Consider the following 14,753-nt stretch of genomic DNA (forward strand, 5'->3'; position numbering starts at 1 on the left):
TTGTTAGGTAATATAATTTTGTGAAAAAGATATAAAACTACCACTTAGGTTAGATACATGTCACTTGAGTTAAATTAGGTAATATAATTTTGTGAAGAAGAAATTAAAGATTTTACATCTTTTTTTTTTAAATACATGTTACTTGAGTTAAGTTAGATTATTTTTTACCTCAAATTGTATAATCCAATTTGGTTTCTCATAAATTCCTTCAAAAACTATTTTATTTGTCAGTTTATTGTAAACCTTGAACAATTTATCATCTAAATAAATACTGAATCCCCGCATCAGCCAACTTTCTTAGAAATAATAAATTTTCGGATACTTCTTTCGTTGCAATTACATTTGTTAATTTAATGACTCTCTTTTCTTTTTCATTTGTTATGAACAACCTTTGACTGTTTAATTCCACCTCTAATGCGCTTTTAATTGTCTCTAAACTTCTTATTTTTTCCGGCTGAACAGACTGTTGTTTCATTTAACTTTCTTTTTTTAGACTTTACTTCTAATTCTTTAACCGTTTGTATACTATTCTCTACTGAACTTTGCGTATTTTTTTGGTTACCTCTAAACGTTTAAGTTTTACTCTCTCTTTTTCGAAATTCACAAGAGAGACTTCTACCATATTCTCCATCATTGAATTGGCTTAGGCCATAACTTTTTCCAGTGTTTTCAACGACGCCTCTAATTTATTAGATACCGCATCCATTTTCGGTATCTCTTTGCGTTTTGGTATTGCATCTTTTTCTTTAGTCTCCTCTTTTTTCTTTTTTTCTTCTATACAAAGTTTTTCAATTACTATTTTTATTTTCTCTGAATGCACATGTATATTATCCTTCTAGATTGCTTTATTTTCAAAAGAAATACTCTTTTACCTCTATCTTTTCTTATTGTTTCCTCGCTATCTCTTTCTCTCTCTATTACTGTGACAACACTGTCTTCGCTGTCATAGTCTACTATTGCGTCTTGACTCTCTTCCTCCATCGGAAGATTCTCTGTCTCTTTTTTCATCTAGATCGGGATTTAACTATCAATTGAACATTAGCATTTCTCTTTTGACAAGATAAACTAACATTCATACTATTGACAGATAATTTAGCCAAACGTTTAATTTTTAATTTATTAATTTGCGAATTAAAAAGACAAAAGTCCTCGACTGAAGCAGAGAGCGCTCTACAACGCTATCACCCTACCCACGTAATTATGCGCGAGAAAAGAACACTGAACATTTTGGCGCTTGCGTTTTATACTCTCTCGGAGTGTCGATCCCGTGGGAGAGGGTCAGCGATACTAGAACTTTCAAGCTCCGTAACTTTAATAAAAAAATACTTTATTATAGTGTTTTGAAAAGCTCTCGAGGTATGCGATAAGAATATGCAATCAAAAATAAAGATTTCTATTTAAAAAGTTTAACCCTTAAATGACCCCTGGGGTCCAGCGGACCCCAGACCCTTTACAATGATATATTTTCAAATGTTCTTGCCAAAAATGGAGCTCATGCTCCCATTGATGATAGTTGAGTGATTGACCTACCCGTTTGTACACTTAGCAGTACTCAGTTTACTTAATTTTTTATACTATGTTGAAATTGAAATTTTAACAATATAAGCATTTTATTCTTTTTTCTAAGCCTTGAATAACATTGAAAAAAATTTTCATAACTAAAGATAAAAAAATCGAGTAAGGAGACATTTTTCATGCTGGGGTCTTTTAGACCCCTCATGTCATTTACGAGATTCTTGAGAGGTGTGGCATTTAAAGGTTAAAGTTATTTGTAGTCAAATTAATATTACTATTTAATGCGCTACTTGAAACTCTACAACTTTTGTCTGAAACATTTTTTTCTAAAATGCGTAATTTTCGAAATATTTAGGGGTTGCCATACTTTTCGTAAACCCTGTATATATGATGTATGTCCGAAAGTAGAATTACAATCGGGCAATAACGCAAAGAGACGTCGATGGTTTTCTTCTCGAGACATGTTCGAGAGAATTCGATGAGAGGAAAAACACCGTATTATTTGTTATTCCTTCTGTTTGTCGTTGGTGAGTCGGAGGTAAAGTCGAAAAGTCACGCGGTGAAATCGACAACAACCAACGGCTATCAGGACAGCCTCCGTATAGCGGAGTGCTCCAAGCACGTGCGCTTCCATCACGTGACGCCTCATCCACCAACCCCGTCACGGAAATCGTCGTGGAGACGTGACGTAACGAAATCCGGCCCTATGCAACGCGACGCTACGCGGTGACCGCTAATTCTTTCAAAGGAAGCGAGTCCATTGGTCTGATGGATGAGACGTCACACCGTTTCCGAACTTATAAATAAATGTAGCGCGGTAATGGGAGGGCACTTGTTCGCTCTCGCTCGCAATAGACACCGTCGTCTCTCGTAAAGCAAGTTGTCGCGAATCTGAAACGGGAACTGTGATTATTCGAGAACTTTATTGTAGACTCTTTGTGAAAATAAACTTATCGTTATTAAAATCTGTCGAGATACAAAACCGATCCTCCCGTTCCTGACCAACCATCGCGTGCGCTCAAACAATGTATATGTATAATAGTATGGTACTAACAACAAGTAATATACATATATACCTATATATATACCAAAAAAATTTATAATTTTTAGTTTATTATGTTAACTTGTAAGTTTATTCATTAACTTAAGTTTATGAACTTTCGTTTCCGGTGCGATAGAGTGTGACACGTGATGGTTAGGCGAGTACTTTTCGGCAGTATGTGAGAGCGTAGGAGAGGGCTGATGGAGGTGTGCATGTAAGACGGAGAGAGGGGAGGAGCGAGAGTGCGTGTGGAAGTGGAGGGAGACCTTGAGAAAAACGGAGAGAAGGAGAAAAGGGTGCGGAAAGCGTGCGTGAAAGCGGGACGGGCAAGGAGCACGCTAAGCGTAGAGAGGGGAAAGCGTTGAGTGGAAAGCAGCCGCGGAGCGCGGAAGTATAGATTGTACGCAGGGCTGTGAGTGAGACGGCCGGCTAGGGATATAGAGCTACTAGGGACTTTCCTAGAGGCAGAAAAAGTAGAGAACAGTAGAGAAAGAAACAGAATGATCGGGAAGATGGGGTATGATGAAGGGGAGGCGGGGGCGCAGATGGCAAGAAGCGGGAGCGTCGGGAAGGCATAGGACGCGGTAAAAAGGAAGAGTGTAAACGGGGGAGTGCAAGAGGGAGGGGAGGAAGAGGAAACTTTAGATAAGGGTAATAAGAAGCTACCAAGATCGCTAGGCGGCGGAAAAAAAGAGAAAAGTGAATAGAGGAAGGACATAAGGAGGTGGAAGGGGTTATAAAAGAATTGAGGGGGATGAAAGGGTGGAGGGAGGAGTTTAGACAAACGATGGAGAAGGTGAAGGAGGGATTTAAGGAGCAGGGGAGGATGATGAGGGAGGCATTGGAAGAGATCAGAAGAGAGTGTAGGGAGCGAGAGAGGAAAAGGAAGGAAGAGAGGGAGAGGATGTTAAGCTGCATAAAGGGCCTGAAAAAGAAGGTGGAAGAGCTAGAAAGAAACAGGGAGGGGGAGGAATGGGAGAGAGAGCAGGGAGGAAAGGGGGGAGGTGGGGGATAAGGTAAGATGTTTGGAGAAAAGATTGGAAAAGAAGGAGCGTGAAGAAAGGAGAAAAAACGTGATAATAAAAGGGCTGGAGGTAAAAGGAGAAAAGAGGAGGGAGACGATGGAGGAGGTGTTAAAAATTTTGGGGGTGACAGAAAATATAGAGGAGGTGAAAACAGTTGGGGGAGATAGAGAAGAGAACAAGGAGATGGTCTTAGTAAGGATGAGGAGTGAGGAGCAAAAAGGAGAAATTATGAAGAGAAAGAAAGAACTGAAGGGTAACAAGGAGAGAATTATGGAAGACTGGACGTGGAAGGAGAGGAAAATGAGATGGAGGTTGGAGGAAATCGCAAGAAGGGAGGAGAGAAGGGGAAGAAGGGTGAGAATAGGATACAGAAGGTTATGGATAGATGAGCAATGCTGGAAATAGGATGAGGAGGAAGAGGTTCTGAGGGATGAGAAGGGAGAGAAAAAAAAAGAAGAGGTGGAGGGGGAAGGGGGGAGCTCGAATTAAGAGGAAGGCAGGAGGAAGTTTCTCAGTGATAGAGGCATGTGGGTAGAGGGAGGAGGGAGCTGGGGGGAGGAAGAGGCACGGCTGGAGGAGGTGGTGAGGTGGGAAAGAGAGGTGCAAAAAGCAGAAAGATGGGAGAGAATAAGAGAATCGAGGTACAACAAATGGTACAAGGAGGTAAAAGAGGAGGGGATACCGGAGTATCTAAAGAAAGGGTGGGGGGAAAGTAGATGGAGCAGGATAGCGAGGTTTAGAGGAACGAAATGAGAGAAGGCAGGTATTGGGAGGAGGAGGAGAAAAGAATATGCAGACTGTGCGAGGAAGAAGAGAAGACGTGGGAGCACGCGTGGGAGCGCTGTAGGGATGGGAGCAAAAGAGAGAGGAGTTGGCAGGAGGCTAGGAGGGGTGCTACGGGAGGGGGAGAGGGGGAATGGTGGATAAGGGAGATTGAGAAGGATAGAGATAGGAAAGGGTATGTGGAGGATCAAGGAAGGAGGGAGAAGGAAGGTATGAGTGAGGAGAGAGTGAGAGAGAGTGAGTGGCATGCCGAAGAGAGAGGGGGGTAGAAGCGGTTTAATTGTTTAATTGGAAATTTGGTGGCAAGAGGAAACGGAAGTCCCTTGCGGGGAGGTGTGTGTGTGCGTGCTATATCCCTAGTAGCACGTTAAAACACGTTTGTCTCACTCACAGTCGAAACGCACTACCAAGCGTCATATTGTCACGTGCTCGGATTGAGCTCTTTGTTCAAAATTTGAACGAGATATTTGAAGTGGTTCAACTCTCCTCTATGGTCAAGTCTCCCGGACTCCCCCTACATCATACTCTAAATCTCTGAACGGTAATTGCGGCCGTTTTTCGGTCACATTATCCGGAAAGGCTCACTCCAGATCCGTTACCCCGACGCCTCACACTTCCCGTACCGGGCGCGGTAATTAACGTATCAGGAAGCCGACACGCCCCAGAATGACCGTACGCGTGGAAAGCACGCACGACTCAGATCACAAAATACTCAAAACTAATACTAACTAACTAACACGGGAACGCCGATATCTTATACGGTACGCAAATCGATAGACGCAAAACTAATACGGAATACGGAATACTCTAAATGGTAATCTAACTCTAATGACTGTTGAGCCGATCCGCGAGGTTTTCTCACGCAACACGCACCACCATCGTGACGCGTGGCCGGTGCCACGCGGTCATTCGTCATTACTTGACTACACGCAAAATCTCATATCACACAGTTGAGTCGAGAAGAAACGGACGCCCCTTCGGTATTCTTACGGGGAGTCAGCGGGCGGGCTATGTCTTACCCGTAGAAACGAAACGAAAAGGCGATAATCCCGGCAAGGGATTCACGGCAATGGCGCGTAGGTAAGAAAACTTTCAAGCAAACCTACGCGTCTCTCTCAAAAATAACGCGAAACGGTACCTGACAATCCGCCCTGCTGTTCCCCGATACCTGAGGTCCGGGATTGCAGGTCGTTTACATCTCGTCCTTCCTTCCTTCACAACGTCGCTCCTAGGGCCGCCGCCCTCGCTTATTCTCGGCGCAACGGGGAGGTCCTCGCCGGACGTCCTTCCACGCTCGCGATCGACCCAACAGTGCCGGGATCATTCCCGCGGCTTCGACTCGCGGCCCCCTAGATCAGGGCGCTTCGCCGCACCGGCGGATGGCGCCACGCTGCCGAATTGAACCTTCCGTCCGCTTCTTCCTGAAAACTATTAACTAGGCAGTACGCGCGCAATATAAAGGTTCGAGTGGCGAAGACTGTGACGTGCACACGGTGCAACGTCACATGCTATATGATTTTAAGTTACCTGTCATATAAATTTAAGAACAAAGCTTAAATCTGATTTAAAAACCTTATGCAATATATTTCTGTCTTTATTTTGTTTTTTTTTCAATGTAATTTAGTTTTAATTTTATTTTTATTTTGCATTTATATTACTGTAGAGAGAATTATTTGACATCAAACAGACGTCAAAATGACAGTCATAATTACTATCAAGGTATGAGACGTTTTGCAGTCATGATGCCATCATTTTGCCATCATTTTGATCACTCCTTTTGACATCATACCCCTCGTCAATTTGATGGCAATTTGACATCACTTTGACTAGGTTGTTTTCGCTGGGTGAGGACATCAAAAACATGCCACTTGCTTGCAACACGGTGAGATCAAGAATTATTATGATAGCTTGTGCTATCGAAAAAAAAACTTACATCGTTGTTAAAGACATGCACGTATTTTTCATTGTGACTCGAGTACGAACGTTCGACATGTAAGTCAATTCAGTATTTTTGTGTGAATCGTGCAAAACGATTTTTCGTATACTGAAGAAATGTCGGATTTCATACCATACAGTAGAACAACCGGCATTAATATTTACAAAGAATTTAAAGGTACTTTTAAAAAATTTAATTGTAATTTATCAAAATGTTTGTGCATTATAGTGTCAAGTGGTGTCAAGTTTGTGGTAGAATCTAAACTTGGATTGTTAGGACAATTAAAGCAAAAAAATTTTAAATTTTCTTTGCTTCGTTGTATAATATAATTAATGAAAAATAAATATTAAAAAAATCATTTAAAGATATCATCTGCTACTTGGGTATATATATATATATATATAATTCAAAATTAGATATATGTATAATGTGGCCTCATAATAAGTTAAAGTTTTAACCTTGCATTTTATAATTTTTATCTTTTGTTTTATAATTGGGTGTCAACACTGAAACCCGATTGTCGACACCAAAATTTGAGTGTCAACACCAAAAGTTGAGTGTCGACACCGAAACTTTGGGTGTCGACACCAAAATTTGGGTGTTGACACCAAAAGTTGAGTGTCGACACCGAAACTTTGGGTGTCGACACCAAAATTTGGGTGTCGACACCAAAAGTTGAGTGTCGACATTGAAACTTTGGGTGACGACACCAAAATTTGGATGTCGACACCAAAAGTTGAGTGTCGACACCGAAACTTTGGGTGTCGACATTCAAATGTCGGTGTTAAGGTGATAAGGTGATAAGCCTAAAGCCGTGATTCTAGCCGGTTTTTTTCGGTTTTTTTCTTAGCACTAATCTTTTAATTGGCTTTATAGAAATGCAAAATTTTTGTCTAGAATTAAAGTACGCATCAAAATCTAGGTCATGGTGGTCGAATTTATATCGAAAACGAAAAAAAATTAATATTTTTTGTTATACGTGACGACCACCACATATAAATTCGACCACCATGACCTAGATTTTAATGCGTACTTTAATTCTAGACAAGAATTTTGCATTTCTATAAAGCCAATTAAAAGATTAGTGCTAAGAAAAAAACCGAAAAAAACCGGCTAGGATCACGGCTTTAGGATCACCTTAACACTGAAAATTTAGGCGTTGACACCGAAAATGGAGTGTAAACACCCAAAGTTGGGTGTAAACACCAAAATCTTGGGTGTTTTTTTCGTAAGGGTTTGGATAATAGAGAATATACCGACACTTTCTCTCAGTATACGAACAGAGATAATCGGTTCTTTTAAGGGTCACTATATATTTATAACGTCGAAAAATCCGGAAATCCATGTTGGAAAAAACAGGTATAAAAATAGGAAAAAAAAATTGGTAAAAAAATAGGTAGGGTACATATTTTTCGGGCTCCCCCAATTGATTATCACTGTTGGAGTCACAACAAAGGTTTTTACCAAGAGAAGCGCAAGAAAATATCAAAATTCGGAAAAGGCCCTATTGTAAAAAATTAGCCTTATTTTATATAATAAACTTATATACGGAACCTGAGAGATATTATATTAGTCTTACATTATATACATACATACATACATACATACATATATATATATGTGTGGTGTGTGTGTGTGTGTGTGTGTGTGTGTGTGCGTGTGCGTGTGCGTGTGCGTGTGCGTGTGCGTGTGCGTGTGCGTGTGTGCGTGTGCGTGTGCGTGTGCGTGTGCGTGTGCGTGTGCGTGTGCGTGTGCGTGTGCGTGTGCGTGTGCGTGTGCGTGTGCGTGTGCGTGTGTGTGTGTGTGTGTGTGTGTGTGTGTGTGTGTGTGTGTGTGTGTGTGTGTGTGTGTGTGTGTGTACACAATTAATATATACATTCCTACTTTACTGTTACTCTTAACTTGATATTATAATATTAATAATTCTGTGATTATAGTATTAATAATAATAATCTGTGATTATAATATTAATAATAATGTGATTGTACGAAACCCGTTTGCCAGTTAAGTCGAAAAAATTGAAATACATTATTAATAATTCTATTAAAAAAAAAAACAGTGGTTAGCACGTAGAGCAACACAAACCAAAGCCATATGATATACAGTTAATACCGTCCCTCAGTTCGAGCGTCTTTCGTCTCCGCGAGCTGCCCAGACGCTACGAATCGAGAGGAGTGGGGATGGCAGTAAGAAAATCGGCCGAAAAGTGCAAACCGACCGCAATTATATAACTCAGCGATTTATACAAGTCGTTCGTTTCCGAACAAATTCAAGCCCAAGTTATCGATTGAGTCAACTCAGAACTTGATCGCTTCTGTCATTATTGAGATTTGATAATTTAAGGCCCGGTGCACCAATGTCGCATAATATTTAACCTTAGCTTAACTTACTCTTTATCTCTTTCTAATTATCCCCTTAGAAAAAGACGAAGAGTGAGTTAAGCTAAGGTTAAATATTATGCGACATTGGTGCAACCGGGACCTTTCTCAATTCGACAATTTGCATAAAGATACAGGGTTAGGTCTCGTCGTTTGTACGTCGCTAATTTATGCACTTAGCGTGAGACATTATCGCGCCTTTTAATAGAATTTTAAGCTTCTTATTATTAAAATAAAAGTATAATATTATAAAAATGGTTTATAAGTAAATTAACTTTTTGTTTTACATGTGATGATACAAAGTCTTGTCATAAACTGTGGGGAGGTCGATTTGCTGAAGATGTTGATCCTGACTTTCATAACCTAAATTCATCGATTAATATTGACAAGCGAATGTATGCTGAAGATATTCAGGTAAAATTTTAGTATATAATATAATTGATATGCATATTAATTTTTGTAACAACATGAAGTATGAAGTATAGTATAATGCTTTATTAATTATGATTCGGCTTTTTGGCCTAGAGAGGACTTGGTTTGCAATAATTCCTATCCTCTGCACGCTCACACACACTCACTCCCTTATTTCTTCTCTCGGCTGTACTTCCGAAAACGTCCATGCTTAGATTTAGGTAAAACTTTGTGAATAGGTTCCTTTGAGATAAAAAACACATATACCAAAAGAATTTTTTGCGACTCCAAAATTTAGCAACTTTTTTAACATTTTTAACTTGCTGCCTCCGCGCATACATTTTTCACACGAAACAAATTAAAACAGCTCTCAAGTAATGTAAACAACCATAAAGTCATACACAAAGTACAAATATATTAATTTGCTGCTTCTGCGTATACATTTTCCACGCGAAACGAGGTGCTACATAAGTTTAAGACTTTCCATGCGTGAAAAGCTCACGCATGTACTTTGGAGGCACACTATTACTACGTTTACGCGAGCGTTACTTCTGTAGTAACTTACGATATATCACTCGTTTACGCGGAGTAAATTATCGTAAGTTACTACAAAATCCCGTTTACGCGAAGGAAAATCCCGTTTACGCGAAGGAATTATCGTAAGTTACTACAGAAGTAACGCTCGCGTAAACGTAGTATATGTGTCTAGTTTAATAATAGTGGAGCCCTCCCGCAGGGAGGCGGAACCTACTGCCTTCACGCATACACTTTTCACGCGAACCGAGTTTCATCCCCCTGCTTTCGGAGGAGGTGCGGTAGCCCCTTCTTCGCTTACGTGTGTACTGTTTATACACACACAATTGAAGTATTATTTAAAAATTCATATTAACTTTCCACGCATGAAAAGTTCACGCATACGGGGGGGGGGCAAAGCCTTCTATGTAGGTTAGTTGACGCGCTTTAAACACTTAAATACTTTTAAAGCGCGTCACTAACCTACATAGGTTATATATATATATATATATATATATATATATATATATATATAAAATTTCGTACAGTTAAGGAGGTTGAAGCAGTTTGGTCAATCAAAGATTTTTGTTTGTAAAAAATATATATGATGGTATAGGATCTACCGCATGTGTGGAATAAATTTCAGATTTATTGACCATTCAGGAGCTGAGATATTAAATTCCAAAAATGCGTCGTTTTACATAGGGTTATATGGAGAAAGCGTTGGCGGCGATAATTGATCCCAATTTTCTTTAATATCTAGTAAAGATAAACGCTCAAAAAACGTGCCTACGCGTACGATAAATTAATGCGAACATTTAGAACGGAAAAAAACACGTATTTACCACCTAATAACAAATATATTACGAGTTAAAGCGATTGAAATTAAACGGAAACAGTAGTTGATAGTTCGCGAGTAGGTAGATGTGGCAATGCGGCGTCGGCAATGTAACCCTAACCTTACCTAGAATGACAAAAAATTCACGAACATGTTTACGTTCAGCAACTGCCGCTACGTGTGGCTCAACACAGAGGCGAGCGCTGCTACCAACCTCACAAAAGTGCAACGTTGCCAAGTTTCAATCGTATTTAATATAATCGACGGAAAGGTATTAAAAAATTGACAGCTTATATAATTGTCAAGGGAGCTACCAGTAATGACACAGGCACACAAAAAAAGAAAAGTTGTCTGAACAGAATACTCCACTAGGCTATCTTTATGTATTTTGACGCGCTGAACACGAATCCGTCGTCAGATTAATCCCAGCACACATGGGTTTCGAGTAAATCACGAAAAATGACTGAAAATCGTGAAAAAACCGATTAAAAGACATCAGCAATAAAAGAAAAAATTTATTTGGACCGGATCAAGCCTTATCCTCACGTATTTTGACGCGCTGAACACGAATCTGGCATTGGTTGAGTTGCCTGACCCCCTCCAATTTGAGTATTTTGAAAAAACGCAGGAGATGATTCAAGCCCCAGTCAGTTGAAATAATTTCGTTATCTCGAATAAAGAAATGTATACTTTAATCTATTGTTCTGTTTACTATAGTTTATGTTTGTAACAGTAACGTACTCTTTTATTCTCGAACGACCTGTGCAGTGGGTGACTCTTTTCAAACTACTGTCGCGTTCAGTTACTCTTTTCAGCAACCAACAGTAGTCCGCCATCATGTTAACATTCCATCTGACCTGGTATCTTCTTTCAATTTCTTTCATCTTGATGGAAGATGTCCCTTAATCGGCTTTTTCACGATTTTTAGTCATTTTTCGTGATTTACTCGAAACCCATGCGTGCTGGGATTAATCTGACGATGGATTCGTGTTCAACGCGTCAAAATACATAAAGATAGCCTAGTGGAGTATTCTGTTCAGACAACTTTTCTTTTTTTGTGTGCCTGTGTAATCATTATTTCATTCTATCAACGGCAAAACATATATTTATGCCATTTTTATATTGAAATAATGAGCAATACCACAAGTTTTCAAGTTAGCACTGGCAAAAAAGTTCGTTTTTAGCTAAATAAAATATAAAGATGCATAATATGATACTTTTACTATACGTTTTATGCAATAGCAGCGTATGGAGAATAAAATGATACCTAATACAGATTTTTTAATGACCTAATAAAAAACATTTTTCTAAACCGTCAATTGACTCAACTGGACCACTTCAACCTCCTTAATACACACATCAAGACTGTCATTATTCGTTCGCGCGGCGCGACGTTGGCCCAATAGGCCTATTTTGTAATGAGCCGGCACCGGTTTCTGACATTCACCCGACATTAAGAAAAAATTATATTCGTATATCCGATTCGAAATTTTATTACTCTTTTTAAACTGAATTTGTTTCTTAAGAATTTTTGAAAAATTATATATTTGCGCTGGTTATGACACATGTAGACTATATATAACACTTACATCAAATTAAGAAGTAGTCTACCACGTAAGGTTGGCTCACGATCCAAAGGTCCCGAGGTCTCGAGTTCGAATCCCATCAAAGTAAGTGTGTTTTTCAAGTACGAGAAAATATTTATAATCATAGGTTGCATCTTAAGAAACAAATTTAGTTAAAAAATAGTAATAAAATTTTAAAATAAATATAATTTTTTTATGTTGGGTGAATTTTCTCATTAGAGAGTACTTTATTTGGGGGCTACACTCATTTGAGGGTACCCTATTTGAGGATTCTTTTCGCGGTTAACCCTCATTTCGGTGTTGACCGTCAATTGACGATCCGAATTTACAACAAACCTTTGATGGTCTTTTTGAGAGTATTTTTACATCGAAAATTGGGTGTTTTTTCCGTAAGGGTTTAATAGCTAAATTACATTAAAAATTTTGTTGAAGTTATTTGGAGACTTGCATAAATAATAATTACCAACTCAAATAAGAATTATTAGAGACTTTACATTTTTTACTTTAATTAATAAGAATTATTTACCGGTTATACAGGGTGTAACAAAAAGTATAAAATCGTTTGTTGTAAAAAAAAACATAAAAAAATTATTTTAAAAAATTTGATTGCATTTTGTAGACGCATTCATTTTTGCAAAATTGCAAATGTAAAGATTAATAAAAATTAATATTATTATTCGATTTCTCTCATTATTCTACGTATAAAAGTATGAAGGTAAAGTTATCGAAAAGTGTATACCTTACGACGGCTTACGAGATATCTCATATTTTAGTTATAATAAGGTAGATAACCGCATAAATACTAAGTAAGTAGAGCCTATAATTTTTATTTTACATATTTTCCAACCTTGACTGCAACTTATGGCGTTTTCGATTTGTGACAAACCTGGCTCGGGTTAGTTCATGGACATAGAACACATATACATATCATGTATGTATTCTATGTCTATGAGCTAACCCGAGCCAGGTTCGTCACAAATCGAAAACGCCATTAGATGTATTATAGCATCAAAAATTAAATCAAATCAATTTAATTAGGGGTTGGGAGGGGATTTTACTACTACAACCGGAGCTGTGTTTCAAGTCTGACAAATTTAGTCGGTGCGCAGTCAAGGTTAGAAAATATGTAAAATAAAAATAAAACTTTCACGCATTATTTACCGAGCTTGGTTCTTAATTAGCCCGTTTTCTATATTCCTGGATTTCCATTGGAGCCTATACTTTGAATTTTAACATTATTTGTGTTCACGTAGAGAGTATTGAATTTTAAAATAAGATTAAACTGTCTTTATTATTATAATATGAATTTTTGGTTTGAAAGTACTGTTATATATTCTCTATCGAATATTTTTTGCTTTCCATTAATAAAAATTATTTTTGAATAATAAGAATATATTTTTCTTTATTAAATTATATAGGTATATTTTAAAGCCAATGCAATTGTACGCGCATTAAAAGCACGTCATACGCGCATTTGCGCTTCTTGGGTAGTGGAGTGGATGAGAGAAATAAAAAAATGAAAAAGGAATATAGAGACAAGAGAAAGAAGGGCGAAACTTCCGAAAACGTCCATGCTCAGATTTAGGTGAAACTTTGTGAATAGGTTCTTTTTAGATAGAAAACACATATACCAAAAGGATTTTTTGCGACTCCAAAGTTTTTAGCAACTTTTTTAACATTTTTAACTTGCTGCCTCCGCGCATACATTTTCCACGCGAAACAAACCAAAACAGCTCTCAAGTAATGTAAACAACCATAAAGTCATACACAAAGTACAAATATATTAATTTATTTATATACCTAAAATAAATAAAAAAATAATATATATTATATATATATATATACACTTATATATATACAAACTTTTATTCCATAAAACACATGTACATTATTTCGATTAGGACCTGATTATATTACCCTACCAATATTTCATTAAATTCTTACGCATAAATTCTTACGCACGATAGCCTACCGCATGGGAAAACCTATGGCTATTACCTGCCGTGACTACTATCCCATTTCAATAAGACTAAATTTAATCACTCTAGAGAACAGGAGATTAATTTTTGACCTAACATTAATTTTTAAAATATTAAACAATTTTATCGATAGTCTTGACCTATTAAAAAATATTTATTTAAATATTTCAATCAGGGACCTAAGACAATCTCCCATATTTTATGTTCAATATCACCGTACTTTATATGGCGTAACAGTATATTGTGCACCAAGGAGCAAAAGTAGCGTTTTTCAGACGAGTGTGAAGTTTGCCGCCCGAGCCGAAGGCGAGGGCGGCAAATCACACGAGTCTGAAAAAGCTTTCGCCCCGAGGTGCACACGATATTTTTCACAATATCTTTACGGAAAGTTCGACCTCCATGCCTAGAGAGAGGCGAGAGTGGCCATTTCACGCCAGGACGGCATAGCGGGACAAAAGTAACCACTTTCCTCCCTAGGGCGGTAAGTGATCACTCTAGAGAACAGGAGATTAATCTTTGACCTAACATTAATTTTTAAAATATTAAACAATTTTATCGATAGTCCTGACCTATGTCCGCATCTATTTTATTTAATTTTTATAAACTACATTTTTTCGTGTATATACTAAAGGGTTTTCCCGTAAATAAAGATCATTATCATTATCATTATCGTTATCGTTATCGTTATCGTTATCGTTATCGTTATCGTTATCATTATCGTTATCGTTATCGTTATCGTTATCGTTA

General features: G+C 38.0%; 1 protein-coding gene across 4 annotated transcripts in view; it reads left to right on the plus strand.

Annotated features, from left to right (window-relative positions):
- Argl (Argininosuccinate lyase) overlaps positions 1-14,753 on the plus strand; it is a 336,643-nt gene that overhangs the window by 32,493 nt on the left and 289,397 nt on the right. For all 4 annotated transcript variants that reach the window (XM_071794501.1, XM_071794503.1, XM_071794504.1 and 1 more), the window contains exon 2: positions 8,983-9,093. In XM_071794501.1, coding sequence (XP_071650602.1) covers positions 8,983-9,093 — 111 coding nt within the window. The remainder of the gene's footprint in view (positions 1-8,982; positions 9,094-14,753) is intronic.

This window comes from Temnothorax longispinosus, chromosome 12, assembly GCF_030848805.1.
Source record: "Temnothorax longispinosus isolate EJ_2023e chromosome 12, Tlon_JGU_v1, whole genome shotgun sequence".
In the NCBI taxonomy this organism is placed as follows: Eukaryota; Metazoa; Arthropoda; class Insecta; order Hymenoptera; family Formicidae; genus Temnothorax; species Temnothorax longispinosus.